Below are 25,816 nucleotides of genomic sequence, written 5' to 3'. Positions count from 1 at the left end.
ACCTCTCAAATCAAGCAATATCAAAGAAACCACGTTTATCCAAACTTAGTGGTGAAAGTGAAATACTAAGCTTACATTAATTTATGAAGACCCCATTGACCCTGATAGCAACTTGTGCAAACTCTGCTTCTATTGTTGGCTTTTTTAAATGCAGAATTATACATGAATGGAAGAAGTCTGCTGCAAATGACAAGAGCTGACAGCTACTGACATGCTAAAATATCCCAAGCACACAAGGTCAAGAGAGGTAAGAGACAATCTGGTCTGGTTAACACCACTATGTGAAGACTGTAAGGGATTCCATTATGTCTTACAGGCCTCTTTAATAAAAGAGTGTTAAATGAAATATTTCTAAATTAATTTAAAAACATCCCAGAAAGTACCATTGCTTCCACAGTATTATACTGAAAGATATTTGCAAGCGGAATTACATTTAAACATGTTCCAGTTGTTCTCTCAAGGTGTCTACTGTCTATTTTTATAATATTCCTAGAAGGGATTCCACACAAACCCCAAGTCTGACGTCTCACTTGGAAAATAGCACAAAGCCTTTTCTGGAGGTCCAGTAATCTATTCATGCCAGAATGGGGTCATTTTAATTTCCCGCATCTAAGTACTGCAGCAAATCATGTGTATGCATCATATTACATGAGAATGAATATTACTCCAAACCAACCGTCTTCAAATGTTTCTTTATTGTTTTCACAACTCAAAAAAGGATAATTCATGCAGCCCTTGTCTTTGTGTTTGCCTTCCGCTCCCCTTTCAAAGTCAAAACGCCAAACATCTTCTTGAACAAATACTTAGCCAGTTTTCCCCTCTCTAGCTGTGAATTGTTTTTCCTGCAGTAGTTCTTCTTCCTTCTTCTTGTGAAGCTCTAAAAGATATTCATCAGGCTCAATTCCTGCCTCCCTTAACTCTGACATGACTTTCTCCAATCGGTGCAATGTACGGGCACTTCGCACTTTTCTAGCAGTGATGTACAACGTAAATTCCTTGAAGCCCATCAGTTTACAGGTATCCACCTCACAGATATTTTTAACATCTTTGGTTTTGTCCACCTGGGGGAAGAAAACTAAACCTGACATTTTTTCCAGATCTTCAATATTTACTTGGAATTCAGGCAGCTGGTGACTGAAGCCTATGGGATCATTTGGCACCACAAAAGCCCCCAGTACCAAGGGCTCTGTAGATGTTCTGCTCCGCCTGGCAAGGATCACCTTGTATAGGTGGGATGGTACAGCTACATCATCCTTCCCAATTACCTGTCAAAGGAAATTTATGTTTCAGATACAGAACTTATCAGTTGAGGGGAAAAAAAAAAAAAAAAGAGAGACTAATCCTACTACCTCTGAAGAGGAGCCCCAGCACATTAAGTACCCACCAAAATCATGTGCAACATTACCAGACTAGAAGCTGAGGTGGAAAGCACTTGTACTGGGTCTGGCTAGGATGGAGTTAATTTTCCCCTGAGCAGTATTCACAGTGCTGTGCTTTGCATTAAATTCACGATGGTTCAACTTAAGAGCTTGTACATGTTGGCTTTCCTGCTGTGTCACTTAGACCAGGAAGGAAGATCAGGACTCTAAATTCACACAAAAACTTTTGAAAGCTCACACACATATGTATACAGTAGACACCCCACCCTGTGTCAGGAATAAGTCCAAGGGAATATACCTATCAATGATAATTGCAACCTCTCCCATATTCAGAAAGTGATGCTCATGCATGCACTATTCTGGTTTTTTTTTTTTCCTTTTAGTATTGCTGAACTGAATCTGTCATGCTAACAAAATGTAACAGGCTCATACATGGAAAATCTGAATTTTGCATAACCCTTCTGTATAACCACCCTTCTAAAATTTGTACTTTAATAGCAACAGAAGAAAAATATTCAGATACCTTACCAAAACTACAAAGGCATCTTGGTTTATACATAAATTCCGGTAATTTGGTACTATCTCCAGTATTTGCAATACCTACAAAAGCAGACTGCTTGTTTTGATTTTTTGACAGCTTTTGTTAGATATAGTTAAAATACTATTTCAGAGAAAGCAGGTATTTATTTCACTGCCACAAACTGATCACATTAACTGAAAGTATTTTACAAACTAATCCAGTGTATCAGGTCAGACATACTTTGTCCATTCATATATTCAGTATAACTCAATCACCAAAGAAACACTTCCTATGTATGTTTCATTCTGAGAGCATTCAGCATTCTGTAAAACAAAATGAGTTTTTAAAACTAAACTTTGCCTGTGGCTATTCTAATACTCTGAGTTACGAATTCTTTCAGTGCTTGATGTGTGTCTCTCTTCCCAGTTTTTAAAGTGACCAGCATTTAAGTCTTACTGGTTAGACCAAAACCAGAGAAAAAGCCTTCAGGAGAAAGTGAAGTTTTTTCATGTTTTGCACAATAACTTAGTAGTAACACTACTACCATCTCTGTCAAACATGTGCTCTTAGATTTCTTTGTTATAGAATACTTTCCTCCCCTTCCCTAAACTAGGCTATTTAATGGCTTTGCTGTAGTTTAAACATTTTTTGGTGTGTTTGTGTTTCCTTGTGGATTTTTTATTTGTGGTTTTGGTGGTTTTTTTTTTAGAAAAATGATGCTTATGCCACCAACCTTTTCCTAAATAAAGCTCTGCCTAGACATCTAGCAGTCACTGAAAGAGGTAAGCAATAAATAAATGCCTTATGGCAAATCTACTTATTCTTTCAATGACAGATGTCTTGATAGGGAAATTAGAGCTCCTGAGTGTCAAAGCACTTTACATTTAGCATTCAGTGTGGGTGAAACCAGAGTTACAACTCCTTAGGTTCAATGGCATAAATAATCAAAACTGACTGATGCTCCAATAATTTTAAAATATACTAAAAACTATGCATCAACACACTGTGCTATCTGGTGGATTAAAACTGAACTACAAAATCATAGAATCACAGATCGGTTAGGGTTGGAAGGGATCATCTAGTTCCAACCCCCCTGACGTCGGCAGGGACACCTTCCACTACACCAGGTTGCTCAATGCCCTGTCCAAGCTGGCCTTGAGCACTGCCAGAGATGGGACAGCCACAGCTTCTCTGGGCAACCTGTGCCAGTGCCTCACCACCTTCATTGTGAATAATTTCTTCCTAATACCTAACCTAGTTTAAAGCCATTCCCCCTTGTCCTACTACTCCATGCTGCTGTAAAAAGCCTCTCTCCAGATTTCCTGTAGGCCCCCTTTAGGCACTGGAAGCTGTTCTAAGCTCTCCCTGGAACCTTTTCTTCTCCAGCCCAACTCTCTCACCCTGCCTCCATAGGAAAGGTGCTCCATCCTTCAGATCATCTTCGTGGCCTTCTCTGGACTTGCTCTAACAGGTCCATATCCTTCTCATGTTGGGGCCCCAGAGCAAAAATGAGTGGTGTTCGGAGCTTAACCGATTTGAGATAGGTGGCACTCAAACTGGGGATTACATGCAACGTATTGCAGGTGAGAGACAGGCAGCCAAGAAGCTCCCGGAGGGGAAAAATAGCTCTGAGGAGGACAGGAAGGAGCTCATATTTCCATATTCAACCAAACATATCCAGTGACTGACACTGTTGAAGGCAAAAGGCTGGAATTTCTTTTCTCCCCTAGGACTGCAAAGTCTGCACTGCAGCCCCACTCCCTGCACGCTCCTAGAGCAGGGCAGAAGAGAAGCAAGAGACTATGCACAGCTGCACCTGCATCCTGCACCTGCAGCCTCCTTGAGAGAAAGCACTAGTGATAATAAACCCTGTTCCCCATGCTCAACCTGGCCACTAGTCTCCAGACTCGCAGCATTCCTGTGCAGTAGGGCCTGCACTGCCTTTTCCAGGCATACTTTGTCTTTCTTCACATACTTTGTCCCACTATAAATACATGTACATGTGCTAGGTCCTCCTTAGCTTGGCTCCCTCCCCTTCTCAATAACTCCCACACACATACACATACCAGCATCCTCCTTCTGTTGTATAAAAGACCAGAGGAAGGGTAAACACGCAGATGGAGCTGCTACAAGTATCTCCAATTAGGTGGTATATGACATATGTAAAACAAACAGGTGAATGCGTGTTGAGTGAGCTAGCAGAGGGAACGGGATTGAGTCTGAGAACTGAGTGGGTGGATAGAAAGGCTGGGGAATGAATAGAGCTGAACATAGAATAGCTAGGTATGAAATGGAAATGCTGAATGCCTGAAGTGGGTGTTAAGGGAAAACAGACCCTGTGCTTATGTAATATGATGCAAATATATATATTCTATGCAAAATAATGCACATTTATGCATACTATATTCACCCATGGAAGGAAGGAAACAAAGCAAGGAAGAGAGGACTAGTTACAAATGAAGGAAGGTTTGGCCTTTTGAGAAATGTAGTTCTAAATACAACTCAGCACTATATATGCCATGGCCATACATGTAATTTATGTACCAATTTAGTTCCACATAAACTCTCTTTTTAGGATTTAAATAAAATTTAAGTAGTGCAAAGGCTTTACACTAGTCTTCTAGATAGCAATACAGTACTTCTGTAAATAATTACTTCACTGAGCTCTAATACTGTTAAAGTGATTAAAACAAACTTCAACCTGCCAAATGGCCAGAGTTCACAAGTGTCCTTTCCTTACATAAAACGGGGCATAAAGTTCTATTCCCAGCTAATTCTGCTGGAGGAGAATAATATCAAAGGAGGGTGCCTGATTTCTCTGACAGAGGAAAAAGCATGACAAAGAACATGTAAGGTTTTTTTTCTGCAGTTTAACACTTATGTGAACCATGCACAGGATTCATCACCAAAAAATCATGCTGCCAGTGTGACCCAATGATTTCTGTTGAAAAGGAAATGCATGCCATAGTATTTCCATCCTTACGCTCTGTAATATACAACAATTTGCTTTTTTATGTGAGTATATACAGAAGCTGCAGGTGAATGTTTCCACGAAGTTTCCCCACACACACACAGTTCAACAGCCAGGGAAAGGTGGTGTGATTCTGCAGAAGTGAAGTTTGCAATAGAAGCAGTAAATAGGAAAACCAAACTCAACAATTCATTTCCTACTGCCACCTAGAGGATTTTCTTACCTAACAGCAGTCTGAATCACTATTCTGATCTGCACCATCCCATTTATCTCAATGCATGCTTAACAGAGGCAGATAGCATATGCTCCTATTGTAACAGAAGAGAAAATGGGTTAAGATTATCCATGCACAGATGTTGACTTGATTTGTGCTAGTCTATCCACAGGCACCAGATGATCTTTCAGCAATCAATGACTGAAACAGCTCTGTCCCAGCTGGAGAAGAGCAGCAGTTTTAAGTAGTATCTGTGATTCAAAAAAGATCTTATGCCCTAAGACAAGCAAGAAAATACAGCAATGCCCTGTTGAAAATCACTGCTGTCCCACATGCTTTCACACCACGTTGGCAACAGGCCAAAAAGTAAATTTTTGTGTAATCCTTTGAAAACTTCCATTTTGCTACTGCAATAAAATTTTGCTTAATCTTTCAAATTTTCAACAGCCTCGTAACAGGAAAAAAAAAAAAAATAAAGGCCCTCCAGCTAAGTTCCAGCCTTCTTTTTATAGTATTAAATATATTCCTTTCCCATCATCATCTGGGAAACCAATGTGAAATTTTAGATACTACTGCTCTTTGCTGTCTGTATCAGTTCAACATAAAAATGTTCACTGCTCTACCTTTTTGGTGGCTGCTTACTCCTTTTGCTTTTGCTTTGCTCTTGTTTCCTTTGGTGATTTGGTGCTGGCTGAAGCCCTGTGACTGGAGTGGTGCCATCTAATAATGCAACATTATGATAATGCCATTTTCAGCATGGTGTTTATTGGTTTTTATTATTACTGACATTGCTACTGACATTCCACAAGCATGTATAAATTTGTCATACTCCTCAATTATGTCAAATTAATCGTGGACAGCTGTCATGAGGACAGGCCATTAAAACGTATGCAATTCCTGACATTTAGGGATGTTTACATATTGCTAAAACAACAAACGTGTTGGTAAGTAGTTATACAAACTTAAAACAGTTCATAGGGACAGATACGGATAAGGGAAGAAGTAACATGGTTTCTTAAACCAGGATTTGTTTCTTAAAACAGTGAGCTTTGATAAATTTGCCCTCACAGCTATGTCACTGGATGAGGATTTGTCTTAAGATTGGCTTTCCTCAGAATTTTGGCCAAATCTGTTCTTGGTCGTGGTTTTTAAGATTGGAAGAAGGACAAAACTGGTAGTATCTTTGGAATGCTTAAGTATCACAATAAATAATGAAGAAATTTGCTAATGGCATCTACTGTAAATTGAGGCACATGACATTACCTAATGTCACGTTTGTGGTGGCAGTTAGATAAATATGAAGCAAAGCAGTCCCTAAAAATTGCAGTCCCTTAAAGTCTGGAGTTTCTGAGAAATAAAACTCCATTCTTACATGAACAGGAGGAAGGAATATACCAGGTATAACAGCAGAACATTTGAGATTATATTAAAAGAAAACATTGTTACTTTTACTAGAAATTTTAAAACATATATAAATGTTACCGTATTTTCATTTTATACTGGACCTGTTACAGCTTCCGAGAGTGGTAACAAAATTACTGCCTTCTAAAAGAAAGTAATCACGAATATAAAAGTAGTCTTTTGCCACCTAGTGACTAGAAAATGAAAATCAGCCGTGAAGAGAATTAGGAGGGACTAGCCTTTCATCAGTGAGTGCCAGCTCTGGATTGGCAATTATCTGAGATTCTCTTAGAACCCAGTAAACAGAAATCACATTCAATCATGCCTTAAATGCTAGCACACACTGAAGAGTCCTTGCATCAGAGGCTACCATCATCAAATAAATTAAAATGATAGCTCCAGAAATTCCTTCTACACTCCAGTAACTGTTTCTTAACTCTTTCTGTATAATAACCAGAGTTTAGAACTAAGCCATACTGGAAACCACAACTGACTGAAAACATGCATAAACACAATTCTGTATGTGTACTTACACCTACATCTGGCAGTAACAAAATTAAGGCTTCTGTCACATTTCTTGATGGACAGAATTCAAGGACATCATTCCTGTCACCCAAAATAAGACTTTCTCTGAACAGGCACTTGTTTTGTTTCAGCTGTAACTTTAGGTATGACACTGACTAGACTCATCAGATGTTTTATTATAGATAATATAATTCCTACTGATATGACATCAGTTTTGACAATCCAGAGCTTTTATTATAATTTGATACTGAATTCTGTATAAAAAAAGACTTTCTAGCAGTATAAAAAATTCCCTTTGCTATCAGTATAATTTTATTTACTTGATTATTGTGACAACATTAACTGCCTTCACTTCATTTCCTTTCAGATTCGTGTTAGGCAGCACTGATTCTGTTGATAGTGTTTTCTCCCGACTATTTGAGAGAACTCTGTCAGATGGCATTAAGAACTGAGGCAGACCTAGCAATACAAAAACTAGAAAATACTATAGACAAAAAGCACAGTAACAATCTGCAACATTGCACTGCCAAGCACTCCAAAATGCAAATGCATGTACTTCAGGAAAACTTAATTTGTTGTAATTGGTCTGACTGCTATTGCCAAATCAAAAAGAAAGGAAGAAAGAAAAACCCAACCCCCAAACAACTGAAGACAGAGTAAAAAAAAAAATTAAAAAATGCTGTGCCTAAATACATAGTTACAGCCTTAAAAAACAGAAATCCCAGCCCCGTTTTTGGTTTAGTTTGGGGTTTTTTTTGTTGGTTGGTTGGTTTTGGTTGGTTTGATTTTTACAGACCACTACTACAGAAGACATTTAGGTTTCTTACCACTGAATCCACTACAGGCTCTGTTACCACGCTTCCTATAATAAAGGACCTTTGGGATGGGTACAGTGCTAAATAAAAGCAACCTCATAAATCTATCCTTTGGTGTCTCTTCTCCTCCAATCTTAACCCAGTGTCTATTATTTTCATTTGTACATCATGTCTAAATTTAGGGCTGACAGAGCTCTAGTCGTTAATACCAGCTGATCTAAGACCTAGCCCTTTGTATGTTAAGTTTTATGGCACATATGTAACAGACCGAAACCTTACTAGTTGTCTCCACGGCCCTAAACCCATTTGGAGCAGTCAGCAAATAGTCAAAGTCCCCAGGTTTACCTCCATTAACAAAAATTCCTTTTCGTATAGTATCTTGGCTAGGAGAAAACCTCTAGTACTTCTGAAATTTGACTGGAGAAAAGCATAAAGTACCACCTTCTATCTGAGAGGCGCAATTTGTTGCCACAGAACTAGATGACAAGTAAGTATATCTTCTGGTACAGTTATTCTATGTCTGTGGCCCAGGCTCGTGATTCAATTTTGAAAATTAAACAGCAGGTATAATTCCAGTATGAGCTTCGTATTTTTAGTATACACTAAAAAGCAGCCAAAAATGTACACTTCAAATAACAAACAAAATGTTATCTACACTGTGCTTTTGTTCACCAACCACAGCCAATTCTTAAATTACTGTTTACTAGGATGGCATTGGGAATAAGAAGGGTGCAGCATCATGCATGATCCAGTAGAATTATTGCAAAATTTGTATTTCAAACTCCCAATCTGCTGACAGAGGAATATCACTAAAGTGACAGTCAGTGGAGAACAGCAATGTATAAAACAAGACAAGGTCATTTTGATTTGATCTGGACAAAGATGAAAATTCTGCATCTGCCTCTCCAGTGACAGAGGACAGATTTTTCCTGTTGGCATTCTATTTTACATACATTCTCAAAATACGTTTTTCAGATACAAGCATGGTCATCAATATACTCTTTGCAATAAGAGCCTCTGCTGGAGACAGATGAAATGACAGACATATCTGAGGATACAGCAAGTTCAGCCAATAGATAGAACAACACTGGCATCTACGGAGTTCAAGGTTAATTCCCCTTCTGGAATTAAACAGCAAATGGTACCAGAGTCCAAGCAGGAACTGGGAACAATGCCATGACCAATGCTTTGTTTTTCCTCTATAGTGATCTAAAAATAACCTTTTTGGATGTCTGATGAGAAAAACACCAGCCTGTAAAGCCATGGATACATACTTCACCACTCCTTTAGACAAAACCAAGGAAACAGATTAAAAAGAGGATCTGAAACAAATCAATGCAGACACATTCACTATAGTACTTCTGCGTTTTCTTTTTCTCCACAGTTCTAGTCTCAGAGAAGAAGAAGGAAGACACTAGAAGGAAGCCTTAACAGTCACATAGCCAGATTACAGGTTGTGAGTTTCAGCACTATTGTGTATACTACAGCACTTCTCCTTAAACAGCACATACAAATAAAAAGGACACCCTCTCACATCAGCTTCATAAGCCCAAACAATGAAGACTAAAAGCCTTTCATTTTTTGAACCTAGCAGAATTCACTCTGGAAGACAACTAAGTACCACCTTCCCTTCTCATTCAGCTGCCAGCTCTGTGTTCATGGTTTAAGGGCACAATCCCAGACTACCAAAACCAACAGCACGGACTGCAATTATAGCCAAGGTACCTGTTTGAAAAGAATTTCCCTCCAGCCAGTGTTCCCTCTTCTAAGTGTAGTGTTGATGTAAGAAGGAATAAAAAACCCCAACAACCCAAACCCAACACACCACTCTACTCTAAGTCTCTCTCCCCAAAGAACAATGGCAAGCACAAAATCTTGTGCCATAAAGAGATTTCAAAACAGTAAACCAATTCTCAACCTGTATTTATTTACACTTAGGAGTGTGGCTAAAGAGGACCCCAATAAAATAATTAAAAATTTTAAACAAAGGCAATAACCCCAAAGAAAACCAACATTTTACTCTTCCCACCTGTAGACAGCATTAACTGTACTGAAATAAAAATAAATTTACATATTGAATCTCACCATAGGAAGCCAAGTAAAGGATGTGGCCAAATGGTAAAATGAAAATCTGAATACCATCATTCCACTGTTTACAATCTCACACTGAACTTCACTTCTTAATTTATATTAAGGCCAAAACTGAATAAAACATTCATTAAAAAGACCAGAGTTCTCATCAAAGCCAAAGATGATGAAGACATCTTGGCAACAGCCAAGAATAGAATGATATGATAATCAAAGAAGCATGGACATTTTGTGCCTATTATTCCATCTCTGTACCCTGGTATCAAGTTATTTTGAATAAAGGCAGTAAAATGCAGTGCCTGCTATTATTTTTACCTCTGGAATACTAAAATTTACATTTCAAAACCTAAATGGAGAAGAACAATCATCTTCCAGAAAATGTAATCTTTCTCTTCTAAGTAAACACTTTCTCTAAAGAAAAACTAGAAGAAGGTGACCAATATTAAAGTGAAGCAGTTGAGAGGTGCAGTTGACAGATGACTCAACTGCTTCCTGGAAAATAATTTCCAGATATAAAATGTTCAACTTGGCTCAGGATTTTTAATTCTTTGCTATGCAAGACGAATATATATCTTTAGAGATAAAAAAGAAAATGCAATATCCTGACAGCTGCAAGGAGGCAATCTCCAGCAAGCTATGTGCAAGCCGGTGAACTCTATGGTGCCATCCTGAATGACAGTAAGTCAAACATCTGGCAGAAGACTGCTGAAAGGGAACATCTTCATCCTGCTCCTAGCTTTGTACTTTTGGACATATCTCATGCTGTCACCAGTAAGCACTGGACTCCTCCTTGTGCTCCTTTATCTTTCTACAGCAGTAAAAAACAAGCCCCGTAAGCAAACAAAGAGTCCAGTATGGATGGTTTTCTATTGTATTGGGTAATTAAGCATCTTGTGGAAGGATGTCACAGTCATCAGCTCTAGCAGACATGGAAAAGGGCTGGAAAATATAATGGGCAGTAGCCAAGTCAGCACTCTTTCTTTGGACGGCAAGGAACCATTGCCGCTAACTTATGGTAACCCTTAACCACAGCTCATTTATGCACTTGAAAACAAGCACAGTTGCCATCTTCCTCACAAAGATGTGGTGAGAGATGAAGTTTGAAACTGCCAGTGAACATGAAAAGGATAAATTATTATGGCTGCATTTTCATATGCATGACATGATTGGAAAAAAAAAAAATTACAAACCCAAAACCAAGGCTGTAATTTCATCACAGTCAAGATTATAGCCATGTGAGGGTGGGAACATAAGGGGACAGTTTTTAAAGAAATAAAAAGGTAAAAGTGAACAGAAAAATTACATTATTTCATGACAGAGTTCCAAGTTCAAACAAATGGAAATCAGCTGTGTATTTATAATGGAGAAATAATGCCTAAATCTTATAGATAAACAAGGTAGTGTTGAAAGCCTAACATCTCTCTTGTTTGTCTCTCTCATATACCTCTGAAATAGGAGCTTGTTATAGCGAGCTCACTCATTGCTCCTCAGAGAACTACTTGGACAGCTGAATCACTCAAGAGCTGAAGCTGCAGTTGATCCAAGCACTTATTTTCAAGGAAAAGTGTTTTTTCAAGAGGCACAAAACACAGCATTTATTATTTGCATTATGCTAGCTTTCATTTAGCAACTGAAAACAGCAATAATATCTCATTACAGTAGGGGCAGAAGGCAATAGACTCACTCCTTGAATACCTTACTATGCTCAAATCCTACAGATGTCTGAACACTTGCTCACAAAGAGTAAGTCAGGATAAGCAATAGTAATCTCTCAACTTGATAGCCTATCTTTTGTCTATCAGTGACAGTTTCTAGAGACTGTGCACTCCAAAATCTTCAGTATTTAAGCAGATAATAAAAAAGGGTGACGGGGGGGGGGGGGGAGGGCAGGGAGGAATCAGTAACAAGGACCAGTGATTATACTGCATTCACCTAAAACCTACTGAACTTGAATGAAACCTTTCAGCAAACAACTGCTTTTGAAAGTAATGGAGCACAGGCATTCCAACACAGTTTTGACAAACCCACACTACCTCTATATTGCACTGTTTCTAAAATATATCAATAAATGATTGAATGGATGACTACACATCAGCGAAGCCCACTCTCTGCTTAAATACTGTCATGTATTATTGAAATTAGAAAACAGTTTTACTGTAGACTGAACAGACATTTAATAGATCTCTCTTTGTAAGTAAAAAAAATTATTTCAAAATTGTACTTTTTCATGTGTAGGCAAGATACAACAGCTCTACTGAACTTGTTCCCACTAGTATTGGACATTTAGTACATTTTGTATGTACTAGGATGTTTAACCCTGTTTTATCAAGCTACAGGATCAATTTTAAATAATTAAATATTTGTCACTGCACTGTTAACCCAGCCACATAGATACGTACCTGGTAAGTAACGCTCTTCTTTCCATCCTCATTTGTTTGAGGCAAGGTCAGAGGTCCAGAAACTACCCAAACATCCTCAAATCTCTCTGTCAGTTCCCGACAATACATTTCCATTCTGGAATACATTTGTCAGAGAGGGTAAAGTCAGCTGGGAAAACTTACCATCATAATCTTTGAAACATACTGTGAAGGGCAAGATGAATTCCTGACGGTCTGAAAGCATTTTTGCAAACTCATGTGACTGACTCACAAGCCAAAGAAGGTAAAACACAGGTCCAAGTCATACTTCCTACTTGTCCGGTTTCACTTACTTACAGATGTGCTTGTGTTATTGCACGCATTTGAAAATGGTTTTTGTAGCCTTACCACATGTCCTGAAAAACCAAGTTCTCTACTTACTACGCCTTACTCCCTTACACTTCGCACTAGAAAGATACTGTTGACGGCCACTTGGGATTAGTAAAATACTTGTTTTAAACAGCAGTCTGTGGCATTCTTGCTTCAAAACGTTTATTGCATAACTGGATTTGTATGTTCTTCCCCAAGGAATAAACGCCCTGCAACAGACTGCTCTTTCCATAGCTAAACGTACTTAGGAAAGTTTCTATGTACCATTTCCACTACGTCTACTTACTTGTTTTTTTAATACAAAACTGTTTGAAAATAAAGTGGTAACTCCAGAAAGACAAACTTTAGTTATAGAGCACCACTTCAATCAAATGGACAAACAGACCAGAACACGTGATGATCAGTCCAGCTAATCTGGATGCCTCTGAATGAGGAAATTTCACCTCCTCCTCTGTCTCATCCCTGTTCCTCATAACTCTCCCACGGGCCACCTTAAGTACTCCTCATTTGTCAATAACCCTGAACAAAACCAGTCTTTTTTTTCTTTGTGCTGGGTTAGTGAGTTAAATCACACACATCAGAATTAGCAGGAATGAGCCCGTTCTTCATGTGATACACCAAAACACTGACCAAAAGCTATTTTTTTTCCTGCCATCATCAGCTTTGCTTTCAAGCGGCTCAGCTCCTCAGGCTGTTTCACAGCATGGTAATACAAACACCTCCTGGCACAAGGAAAGAATGGGAATAAATGCAGCTAGGGAGCAAACTGCTTTTGGTGGCTGCAGGGACAGAGATCAGGTTACAGCAACCATGAAATTGCTCTCAAAACAAGACAGGAAATGATAGTTTAACATCAAGAGAGAAAGAAGTATGCATATTGGTGGGAAGAGAATGAGGAATAAATACTAAAGTGCAGTTACACTGCACCACTGAACTAATCTAACAGCTTACTATCTAAAAGCTTGCTGAAAGATGCAGTCCTGATCCCCCCTTTCCTACTGCTCCCCTCGTCTGTCCCAGCTGAACAGTCCTACTCCATCTTTCATGTTGGCTCTGGCACTCATCTCACCAGTTGGTCCCATTTTCTAATTCGTCAGAAACATGACCAGATAAAACAAAATGCAGATCAGTTTAAACCGGTTAGCAAATGGAACTGGACTTAACTGCAGTTTGTCTAGTACCAGCGCTGGAACTAGGAAAGCAACAAGAACACATGGTTGGAGGGTGAACACCACTTAAAAAAGACTGTTAAACTGACTAAGCTGTATTGTCTACCTGCACCTCAGAAGACAATTCAAGAAGCAAGCAATTAAAAAAAGAGAAAGGAAGGCAGTTCTGAAGCCAGGAAGGGATACAACACATATGGAACACAGTATCCCTAAAACTATTTATCACTAAACAAGTGACTGACAAAACCAGTGGCACCAACACCTTGCTCATGTATCAAACTCTTGGAACAGAGTTCTGAGGCTGGGAGAAAGTGGTAATAGCTGCTTCAACTGGGGGGTGGTAGTGCTAAGGGAAATTGTCAAATACTCCCCATGATTTCATAATTAGGCAGAGATCCTGCTCAAGGGAAATAAAGAGGATTTCCAAGCTTGAACTGGTTCAAATACCTAGCTCTGGTATAAGGAAATTTTATACACAAATATATGAGGTATTAAAACAATACAAAAAAACCCTCTTAAAATGTTATAGCATTTTATTTGTCTATAAAACAGTATAACCTTACTGAATGCCTCATATGATTTTATATGCATTCTTGTAAAACTGGAAAGCACTGTGCAGTTGCCTGATGATACATTTTCTTGTAGACATTTAGTAAAATGCTGTACATAATTTTGCTAACCTTCCTTTGAGCAAACACTGTGAAATTCATCATTTTTCCCTCCTGTTTCTGAGTCTTAACATTGTATAAGTCCTATGCAAGAAACACTAAATGAATGCTACTTTTATTAATGTTATTCTGTGCTCAAAGGAATGAAAGAATAAAAACCCTACGTGAAGAAAGTTTAAATTTATCAGCCACTCACTTTAGCTCCAAACCAATCCAGCCAGCGCTCACAAGTGACAGAGAATGTGCCTGACTGCTGCTTGAAGCCAGAAACTGAAGAAATGCCCTAGACCTGAAGTAGTCACAACTCAGTGGGAAGCACTCAGTTGTTCAATTCAAAGTGAACCAGTGTCCACACACAGAGATGTGAATACTTGCACACTGCAAGTGCTTTTTTTGAGGAAGAGATGTTAAAGCAAGATCTAAACCCTTTCCTTGCTTCTACTGAATTTTCCTTAAGGGCAGAGATGTTAAGCCTGGTACCTTTATCCACATCAGCCAGAAGAAGTAATTTTATCTATTCTAAACAAAGGTCCTCTGCAGTTTGACTGAATAAAGAACTAAAGTAGTCATTATACTGTTCTTACAGTGTGAGGACTGCTCTCCATTTCAGAGAAAGTTCCTATGAACTACAGATAGCCTATAAAAAGCACCAGAATACTTGGATGTAAAGAAGCTTTATAAATATAGAATTTCTTATTTATGCCACTGCCTGATATTTTTCACATAGTTTACTTACAAGTAGTTTCTCACCTGTTCCAAAATCCAGCATTATTTTCATAATTCTGAGGCACGATGTTAGACAGATAAAATGTTTCAGCCATAGCTCTCTGCATAGAGAAAAGAAAGAACATAATTTCACTGAAACATTTACAAGCTAAACACACGTTTTAGAAGATTTTGGATCAAGCCACATTCTTAGTTTAGTCTTCATTTTATCAACACAAAAGAACAGATAAAAGCTAAGTCAGAACATCTACAAAATTATTTTGGATTAAGAGGTGAATAACTGAGGTGATGCAAAATGTAAGTACTTTTTTAATATTTTTTTTTTACAGAAATATAGCACAAGAATATCCAGTTCTAGAGGCACAGGAATTACTGTATCACCCAATGTCAGTTTTGTACTGTCTTCTTTCTGAATGGAAAGAATGCTTTCACCCATGCTTTTCCTTTATTTGAACGGCGAGCTTTTTCCTTCCCTTACAAGAAATGGTTTTATTAAAAATGTTCATTAATATTTTACAAATCCGTAACATGCAGGCAATTAAATGATTTATGAGACCATAATGGTCAAACATCTACATATCTGCTTAATTTTCTCTTTAAAAAGTGTCATAAACCACTCTGAACAGAAGCCCATATATCTCCAAATGTGAAGGACCTGGAGCTAAAGAACTCTGCATAAGCAGCCAAATACAGGAGAAAAAATTAACCTAGAATCTTCACAGGTCCTGTACTTGTCAATATTCTTCACACACTACTTCTTCACAGTGAAGAGGCTGACAAAACTCCTTAGGATAATGAGCAAACACTACCTGCACTAATTAAACTGTGGAAGATTGTATCACCTCACTGCATTTCAAGCCAGGTCCAAGATCTCTCTACACAAGTAGCTTACCAGCAAAACCCCTCAGATACTACATATAAATAACCACAAAGACACTTCTAGTAGAAATAAAACAACTGTTCTTTCCTCCACCACATGCCCACTGTGCTGTCACTCTGCTCCACTGCATACTGTTCTGCCTGGCAGAAATACAAATTCAAACTGCTTCTTAATTGACAAATTGCTGCATTAGGCACATTCCACAAGACGATCCAATAAATCCAAGGCTGCTTTGTTAGTCGGCCAAGGCATTAGGGCATGCTTTCTTACAGCTCAAATAAATGACAGGTGAAGACATTTTATAGAGTGAAAGAACTATGGTGAAAGAAGGGTCTAATTTACCTCATACATAATGCCAGAAAGAAAAAAGCCTTTTAAATCATCCAGGTAATCCCCTTGCCAATACAGAACAGTACTTAACAGCATCTTCTCTTTGCCCAATCTAGCCTTAAGCATCTCAGCACCTGCTGGCCAGAATGAAGTCATTGTTCCCTGTCTCCCTTTAACCAAGCTTCAGAAGACACTTTCAAGGTTTGTTTGGTGAAGGTTATCACCTTCATTTTACAGACAATGTGACACACAAGAAGTTGAGAAGACCTGCTTAGCACTATACTGTACAAGATATACTCACACTGTCTCTGCCAAACAAGCTAATCTAGGTGTGGTTTATTGTAGAGAGGTATGTAAGCAGAGGATGCACCTGATTTAGACACATGAAGCAGTCTGTGAGGGCATCCTACAAGGCTCAGTCAGGGACAGACCTTGTAACTCCAAGTCTAGGTCTGTGCATCAATAATGAGATCATGTTTAAATTCAAAACAGACTGCAAAAGGAACATCACACATCACTTTTAAGGGCCTTTAGATCCTTTCTGACTGATAAGCACAAATAAAAAGAAAGAAAAAAAATCCTACTGTTGAAAATTTGTTATCTCCTGCGGGTGCCATGTGTCCTCGTGACCATCCGCTCCCAAGGTAGTCTTCATTGACAGCACTAAACATTAGCGGGATGTTAGGATCTGGCCTGAATTTACAGTGCCTTCTGTCTGCATTGCCTGAAGAATAACATGCTAAATTGTTAGGTTATCATAACAACATCGTAACAACCACACAAAAAGAACTGGCTCCATCATACCCTGCCAAATGACCCATGCTTAAGGATTCAACACATTGAGCTAAGTGGGATATTCTCCTCCTCAACCATTAAAAAGAGTAATTCTGCTTAAGTATCTGTGCTCCAGTTCTAAATTCTTCCTCACCACACACTAGAAATTCTAACATGCCTTCTGTTTCACAGAGAAAAAAAAAAAAAAAAGCAAAATACTTTAGCCTTATCATAAATGCAGATTAATATTAAAGAAAAGACTGCTAAAGATATAAACCAGTACAGATTCACTTTTTAGGGCAATGAAGACACACAGATCTTCACCAACCAGAATTCCATTTTTATGTTTCAGCCACTACAAGTATTTCTTCCAGTCTAGCCTGGAAGTAGAATAGATACATATTGATAAAGTTACACTTGGTAAAATACTAAACCCATTCAGGAGAAAGTCTTAAGTCATTTGATCTTCACAGGCACAGAAGTAAGTGTAGAGCTTTCGTGTTCCTTTCCAAGATTCCCCTACTGCCTTTCCAGACATTTGTGAATTATGCACAAAAATGGCTAGGTTTAAATTCCTCTGGTAGAGCAAAACATCTTGGGGGATGCTTGCAGGGGGAGCTAATTTAACTGTTGCAGAGGTGGCAGCCCATTCTAAGCCACTGTCTTTGCTGGAGAGCCTGTGCTTTCTTCCCAGGTTTACTGATCATACACCTGTATTTGTGTCCTGGCAGTGTGTAAACTCCCAGTCAGCTCCTCGTAGAAGAAAGTACCTTGAGTGGGCTGCAACTTTGAGAGGACTCCTTCACAAACACTACCTGCTCCCTTGGAAAAGTGATGGTCAGACAAGACTTGCATGAATTATTCTGGCACCAATAGCCTCCAGTATGACACCACCTTTCCTGAGGAATGGACTGGGGCCCAAGATCTTCCATGGTTAAGGAAGGTGCTGCAGAGAAGCAGGGAAGGCACATGCAAGGGCTGACTCAGCTGTGCCTGTGCAATGGCTCCACAAAGGCAGTGGCACAGTACACAGCTGAAAAATAACTGGTTTAGAGTACCATCACTATTGTGCACATTTTTCTCCCCCAAAATGATAAAGTAATTCAAAGTATGTACAGCATACTGATTTTTTTTAAATAAAATTCAACGTGTCACCTTAGGCATAATTTCACAGGGCCATTATGTAGTCTCTTTCCATTTAAGCACGAATCAGTACACACAAGAGAGAATTTTCCTCAGACTTGGCATTTTATAAAGCATTTCCTGTTGCAACAACATGAAGGGCAATTTTCAATAGTGATCACTGCTAGTTGTTAAAATTATTCTTCCTTCTATAGCTGACTATGTATACACACACAAACTGTACCCACTCTGGCTTTTTTTTTGTCACATCAATATTGCCACTGAGGGCATATGCACCCTATGCTTCCCTGTGCTACATACTGAGAAGAAAGTGTGGTACCTGCGCTCCACTTGGCAACTCTCTGAAGAACTCAGGACCATCTGTCTGTATGCCCATGTAGGTGATGTCAAAACAGAGCAGTGGTCAGAGAACCTTTATGCAGTGCAGGTAGAAGGAAGGAGCTTCACTTTTCATTTTTGGTAAAGCATGTGACACTTCAAGACAGGATTGATGCTTTGGGAGCAACACTGACAAGTATATCAGCGTGCAAAAGAACAGACTTCTTATTTTTAAAAAAATTATATTTCATTTCAGTATTTAAGACAAAGTGCAATTTATCAATTAACTTGAAAAGTGGAAAAATATATCATCATTTATTCTCTACTCAATGTCTTGATAAAAATAGTTAATTTCTTCTGTAACCAGTTTTGTACACCTCATTTACATTATGTTTTTAAACATTTAATCTCTTACTTACCAATAAAATATGGTTTTTTACACCACATCCTTTCAAAACTCTGAAGACATGGATGGCTTTTGTGACCTTCTCTGAACAGCAACAAATCTCCATTATGGTAGCTACCAGGCATAAGCTGGAGCTCAATGCATCAAGATGCAAAATTTCAATTTGCAGATTAGTTGTATCTGATAATTTGGAAAACATTTTAACAATTCAGTTCTTAAGACCCACTTGAAAGTAAGCCTGGAATTACTGCTTTCTTCTCACAGAGAAGTGGAATCAATGATGCTACTTAGGGGTTGGTTATAAATATTTTCAGGATCACACTTTTAATTTTGAAAGGTAATTTGAAGACAGTGATTAAGATACATTTAGAGGGCTACTGCGTTCATAAAACATTTTACAATTATACAGTTATCTCCATTACTAATAATTTGCTTTACAAAAGCTGAACTAATGCTATAAACTTAATTTACAATGACTGTATACTACTCATACTTCATTCATTGTTGACAGCAAAAAACCATTGAGCCTCTGTCTTGCTTAAAGAACGGGGGAGAGCATATTAGATAACGCACATTAGAAAATACAACAGAACTGCATCAAAGTAAATAATGGCTGCAGTCAGTGGGGAATGTCCTATCTAGCTTTGAACAATTACAACTGTTGATACCTTTTGCTCCATTTTTATCTCACAAATAGGCATCCATCTTTTCTTCCCATTCTGAGCAAACCTCTAAGTTCTGTAGATTAAAGAGTCTGGCCACTTCACAAGCCTTCACACATAAGGAGCACTATGTAAACTGACATAAACTGGACCACAGAGCTACATTAGCTAAGGAAGCAAGAGCAATTTTTATGTGCTTGAGCAGTAAAACTGAATTTTGCAGGTCTGAATCAGGTAAGGAAAATTTAATTTTCAGTGTTTCATTTTTTCTCCATTCATGTTTAAAAGACTTATGCTAAGATTCCCTCCTGCAGCATGACTTGAGTGTTTACACTGACACAGCCATATTGATCTGGCGCTTACAGACTGTTCATAACAGAAATTTCTCATGGAAGGTAGCTATAGTTCTTCATTCCTCCCTTTCATACTCAACCCACTGGGCCAAGTGTATCTTGCAGGCTTCAGAACATTGTATGTTCAATACCAGACTAGTTGCAACAACAGAAAGAATACTGAAGAATCCTGCCAAACTGCAGTGACAGATCTCTTAAATCACTGGCAACATCAGTCTTAACACTGTCGTTATGCTGATACCCACCCAGAGGCCTGCTGCCTTCAGTGGGATTGTGAATCCATGGAAAAATCCATACCTAGAGATCACTGTGGGATTTTTCTCCCTGCCTGCCCCAGCCTCTACCTTCTCTGAACAGCAAAGCCCATTCTAGATGTCATTTAAAGGTAAATAAATAAATACCTACATACCCAGCATCTTCTGTTTTGAAATATGTTCAATCACCCATCTGGGCACCCGTTTTGCCTGGTCATAAGACAGTGCATGATTTGTGTAACATCTGGTCTCTGTTCCAGCCTCAGGGAATCCATACTTTTCCAGTAAAGACTCTTCTACAGGTTCTAAGGAGAAAAATAAACAGGAAGCCATCCACAGGTGAATTGTGATCAGAAACAAACCAGTAAGAAAAGCATTTCAGTGGATGTAATCATACTGTATAGGGTACTACTTGAGGCTACTGCCACAATTCAGATTTAAAAAAAATACAAAGACAGCTATCCAGTGAAACTCCCTTCTACTAAAAAACTTGTGCTCTTTGTCATGTCCTCACATGAGGATCTCAGCTCTAAGTCTAACTGACCCATTCTAATGCCCATACACCTAGAAATTGCTCTGGGCTTGCCTCCATAAGAAAAGGTATTTAGAGACAAATTAGGCAACAAGGCATTACGGACACAGGAGATCCACACAGACATTTCACCCTTCAGAGCTGGAAACTGCACTCCTCTTCACAAACTGCGCCATACAAGTTGAGCACAAGCATGAATACTGCCCTCCCTGGGAATGCTTACATTCTGCTGAATTAATGAAAACTTCACTTGGAGATGTTTGGGTTTTTTTGCAAGTAACATTTTTCTCTCACAGAGGAGTATTTACATCTGCCTTACTGACTTCCTCATCCTGCAGACATCTGCTCAACAGAAACTCACGTTTTTAGAGCCATTCTTCCTGTGCTTTCCAACACTCCCACTACTTTAAAACCTTCAGGCTGCAGAGAAAACCATTCATTCTCACCAGGCCCCAGTGCCCCCCAGTAGCTCCCCTGCTCCCCCCACCCCAGCTGAACAGCCACCACCCGTGCTGGACTCATCTCCCCAGGGCGAGCAACAGCTGAATCTCAGTTGTGGCCTGACACGAACTATGTGTTTAAAAATAAACATATGTATATCTATGCGTGTGTTATCAGGACGTTACCAGATCACACAGAACAACTGCTCTCCACTGCAACACGGGCCATTCGCAGCCATTGCGGCAGCAGCACAAGCCACTTTCCTCGATGTCACTCACATTTCAGTGCGAGCAAGTGTAGCGCGAGGAAGCTGAATTTTTAATTCAAGTTACAGCCCAGCATCCTGAAATAACCTTCCCCCTCCCCCCCCAGCCCGACGCACGGACAAGGGGAGCTCCTGGCCCTCCCGGGACCTTCGGGATGTCTGCAGCTGGGAGAAAACCCCTCTGAGGGGAGGGAGCGAGCTTAGAGACAGGGGCGGCTGTGAGGACTAGGGCTGCGCTGAGCCCCTGTGGCTTCCACTCCGCAGAGCCACGGCGCCGCCGCGCCCGGCCTCCCCTCAGCCCGCGGCTCTTACCCTCCAGCAGGACTGGCGAGGGACCCGGCTCCGCCTGGCTCTGACTGCGGAGGAGCCTCCACGCAGCCCAGCACGACGCAGCGGCGCCCGCCGCGGCCCCGCACACGAAGCCGCCCAAGAAGCGGCGGTGGCGCGGAAAGGCCGCCATGGCGGCTGGCGGAGGGGCATCCGGGGCGGCTCTCTGAGCCACACCGCCCCCTGTCGGCTCGGGCGCGGCAGCGCGGGAGACTGGTCGCCATGGCGGTAGCGCCTGAGCTAGGTACAGCCTGAGCGGGGCTGCCGCGCCATGGGGAAACGAAAACCGAGGGAGAAGCGAAGCGCGATTTGACCGAGAGCTGTGAAAAACGGAGAGCGAAGGGGCGGGGCTCTTCTCCCGGGGACCGCCAGAGCAGGGGTACCTAAGCTAGTCCTCAGGCAGAAGTGCCAGGGGTGATGGTCTTCAGCCCCAAAGCATGGTGCAGGGTTGGGTTTAGTCACCATTTGGTGACTTGACATGAGAATTTTTGTTAGGAAAACCACCACCTCGATTATCTCCGGTTTTCCCTCACAGGTGCCTCTTAATGTTCCTGACGGCCTCATGTACAGGATAGATTTAGATTAGAAGTTAGGGAGAAATTCTTCCCTGTGAGGGTGGTGAGGCACTAGCACGAATCGACCGGAGTTGTGGCTGACCCATCCCTGGCAGTATTCAAGGCCAGGCTGGACGGGGCTTTGAGCAGCCTGGTCTGGTGTAAGGCGTCCCTGCCCGTGGCAGAAGGGTTGGAACTGCATGAGCTTTAAGGTCCCTTCCAACCCAAACCATTCTATGATTCTATGGCATGGGTCCACTGCAAGCATTTCCAACCCAGCACCAAGCAAGAGACATTTTTGCTGAGGATCAGCTTAACAATGGCAAAACCATAAGGGCTGCACCACCACCACGCCATCACTTTAGCACAGGCAGCTTGCTTTGTTTTGTTTTGTTTCTTGTTTGGTTTGCTAGCAGCCTCCCTTAACCAAACAAAACCCAGCTGTCCTTGTTAAGGGCCTGGCTGTGCAGTATCTGAGAGCACACCATGAACAGGGGCATGCTGGTTCATACTGTTCATGGCTCTAACAGCAATTGTACATTCAATGGTCACTTCCAGCGACTGTGAAGTTATTAGTGGGTAAATTTTTGCAACTCAGATTGGAACCATTTAAGTAATCACTGTCCTTTGCTCTCTCCTCTGATCCTCTGCTAGAGCTAGTCTAGTGGAAGGGAAGGGCAGACACTTCTCTCCATAGTCCTGGGATTTAGCTTAAACCCCCCATCAGTGGCAGTTGCAGCTACGTTGCTGGACTTTATTATAGAGACAGCTTAGCATGCATGTAATGCTCTTTGTGGACAGTTCTTTGCTGGGAGTAATAAGCAGTTTTACCACAGTGCTGAAGAGGCAACACAATTAAAAGGATGCACTGATTCAAGCTAATTACTTCTTCCCTTTGGAGGAGTTTGCAATTGATGGGTAGTAGAGGCCTCAGCTATGACTCTTCAGGGATTTTGTTAGGGATTTTGGATTGCAGAGATTCCATTAAAACACCAAAACATTCTTATATAGAAAGGGAAATACTCCAGCTAGATGCCAAATACAATAAAATAACAATGATTTTTAACATTGCACCAACAAGAGAAACAATTATTTGTAATTTACGGTTTATTTTCATATACAAAAAGATAAACTTGAAATCTTTCTAGTTTTTTCTTCCTATCTGTTGGGGTGTAGCTGCTTCACACAGGGCAAATACTACATTCATACTGGTTTATTCGGACACCCAGTGCAAAGCTGAAGCAGCAAAACTCCAACTTGGCAGATCTAATTTCAAACTTGAGACTCATTTCTAAAATACCACAGTAAAAAGGAACAAAGATCCACTGCAAATTCATGAACTATGATACAATGTTCTTTCCAAAATGTCTTCATTTCATAACTGCAATACAATGGATATCTGCTTTAGGCCATTTTATATATACATTTTATATATATATACTTTTGCAGAATATATATATAAAATATACATATAGAAAAAAATCAGCACACTTCAATCCAAAAGGGGTTACAGCAACGAGCTTAACTCTCTGTATACTTTTTTCTTTAACAGGATACTTTAGTATAACTTTTGTTAACTCAGTAGTACAAGCTATCTCTGTTCTACATTTTTATAGCTACAAGAGTGAAATATAACCTACAACATTTACATTTCACATATCTTGGTATACAAACAGTACTTATTGAATTTGAGCCAAGGACCAAAAGACTCTTTAAAAATTATTTCACCATCTGATAGAGCTTCCTGTAATTTACACTCAGTTTATTCTGCAATCTTCTAAATCATTTACTTAATCTCATAGTTTGAGTTTAAATCCATTCAAACTGGAAATCCTGGAGAAACAGGTTACTGCAAACTCTTATGTATACTCTATATATACAAGTTAAGTAACACAGCGTAATAAGACTTAGCTATTTATCCTAAAACTGATATACACATATTTCACTAAGCTAGACGAGTCTTAGGATTTTTATTTTATTTCTTAAATAAAGCACAAATTTAGAAGTAGCTGGTAAAACTTACAATAAGATGGTTTAAAATGACAAATGGTTAGGGTGAGATTTCTTTCTGCTGGTGCCAAACATTTTCTTGTGAGTTTTTTACTATGCTGTGTTGTTTAACTGTATGTGTCTAATGTTACATGCAGAAAGCTCTTTCCACAAGAATTGACATCAAACTGTACTTAAGTCAACTTTACAGTATAAAATTGGTTAAACTTAAGGACGAATGTGAAAATATTAACAAGTGAAAGATCAGGCTTTCAACTCTATCATGAGGATCATGCAGAATTCATAAGCAGATAGTTTGAGCTGATTGACAATGGCATTGTGCGGACTTACGGCATAGAATTGTTACTTATCAAGAATGTTACTTAGTTTGCAGTAACCACCTCCTTCAATTCTCATCCACCAACAGATTGACTTTTACATCACAGTTATTCCATTGGAAGGCCAGCAGCATTGCAAAATGCCTCCTTCTGGGAGATATTAGTACTTTCGTGAAGGATTTACCAAAGATAATCATAAACCATCAATAACCATAGACGCATCAGACAGTCGAGTTAAAAATGGGGAAAGAGAAACATCTCCTTTTCTTCCTTTCATAATAGTGAATTAATTACTAGCCATTAATGACCATTGGAAAATTGGAAAGCTACTGTTTTGTCCAGTTAAAACTGACTCTAATGTTGCATCAGCTACATCGATACATTTTTTAAAAACAGACATTTGGGAGGGGAAGAGTAAAACGTTAATGATAAAAATGGTCTTATTTTTCCCCAGAAAACATAACCTGAAGAGAATTCTCTTCAGCAAAGTACCGTTAAGAAGTCACTGTGATTGAATGTCTGCTTGTATGAGAAGGCTCTTGGGAGAAGGTAGCTGGAAAAAGGAAAGGTCCAGACAGGTTCTAGGTCTTGCCAACATACTCTTTTTGCTATCTACAAAGTTGCTGTAGTACTAAATTCATGTTCTGGAGCTACTAAATGCTCCAACCTCCTCCTCCTATGCCATGGCTGGATTTTTAGTTTGGGTTGGTTTTTTTTTGGTGTTCTGTTTTTAACAGGAGTGGCAACACAGAGATGCCAGTGACTACTGAATTAGGATTTTAATTGACTAGGATGGTTACTAGTTAAACTTCAGTTCCTCAAAACAGTGGAAAAGTTTCATAAGGTATGGCCAATACCTTTCTTTTCACAAAAAAAACCCAGAAGCTATAAAGTCTTCCCAGAACATTTTTTAGTTTTGCAATACTGACCTTACTGGAATGTTATACATTGAGTTTTGGTTGATGGTTTGGTTTTTTTTAATAGCTGGAAAGATTAAGAGGCCTCTGCTTCAAAATGGGTCAAAAAA

The 25,816-nt window shown here is 39.6% G+C and overlaps 1 protein-coding gene across 1 annotated transcript; it reads right to left on the bottom strand.

The window, feature by feature from the left end:
• Nucleotides 1-751: 751 nt before the first annotated feature.
• EXOG (exo/endonuclease G) lies at nucleotides 752-22,041 on the bottom strand (the record flags this gene model as incomplete). The annotated part of the gene is made up of 6 exons (XM_080611727.1): nucleotides 752-1,265; nucleotides 12,313-12,427; nucleotides 15,248-15,324; nucleotides 17,018-17,157; nucleotides 20,499-20,648; nucleotides 21,894-22,041. The coding sequence occupies 6 exons, from the start codon at nucleotides 22,039-22,041 to the stop codon at nucleotides 804-806; spliced, it is 1,092 nt and encodes a 363-aa protein (XP_080467853.1). The 3' UTR covers nucleotides 752-803.
• Nucleotides 22,042-25,816: the final 3,775 nt, after the last annotated feature.

This window comes from Psittacula echo (assembly GCF_963264785.1).
Source record: "Psittacula echo genome assembly, chromosome: 2".
Lineage (NCBI taxonomy): Eukaryota > Metazoa > Chordata > Aves > Psittaciformes > Psittacidae > Psittacula > Psittacula echo.
The sequence above is the reverse complement of the archived record's forward strand: the minus strand, read 5'-3'. Positions and strand labels throughout refer to the sequence as shown.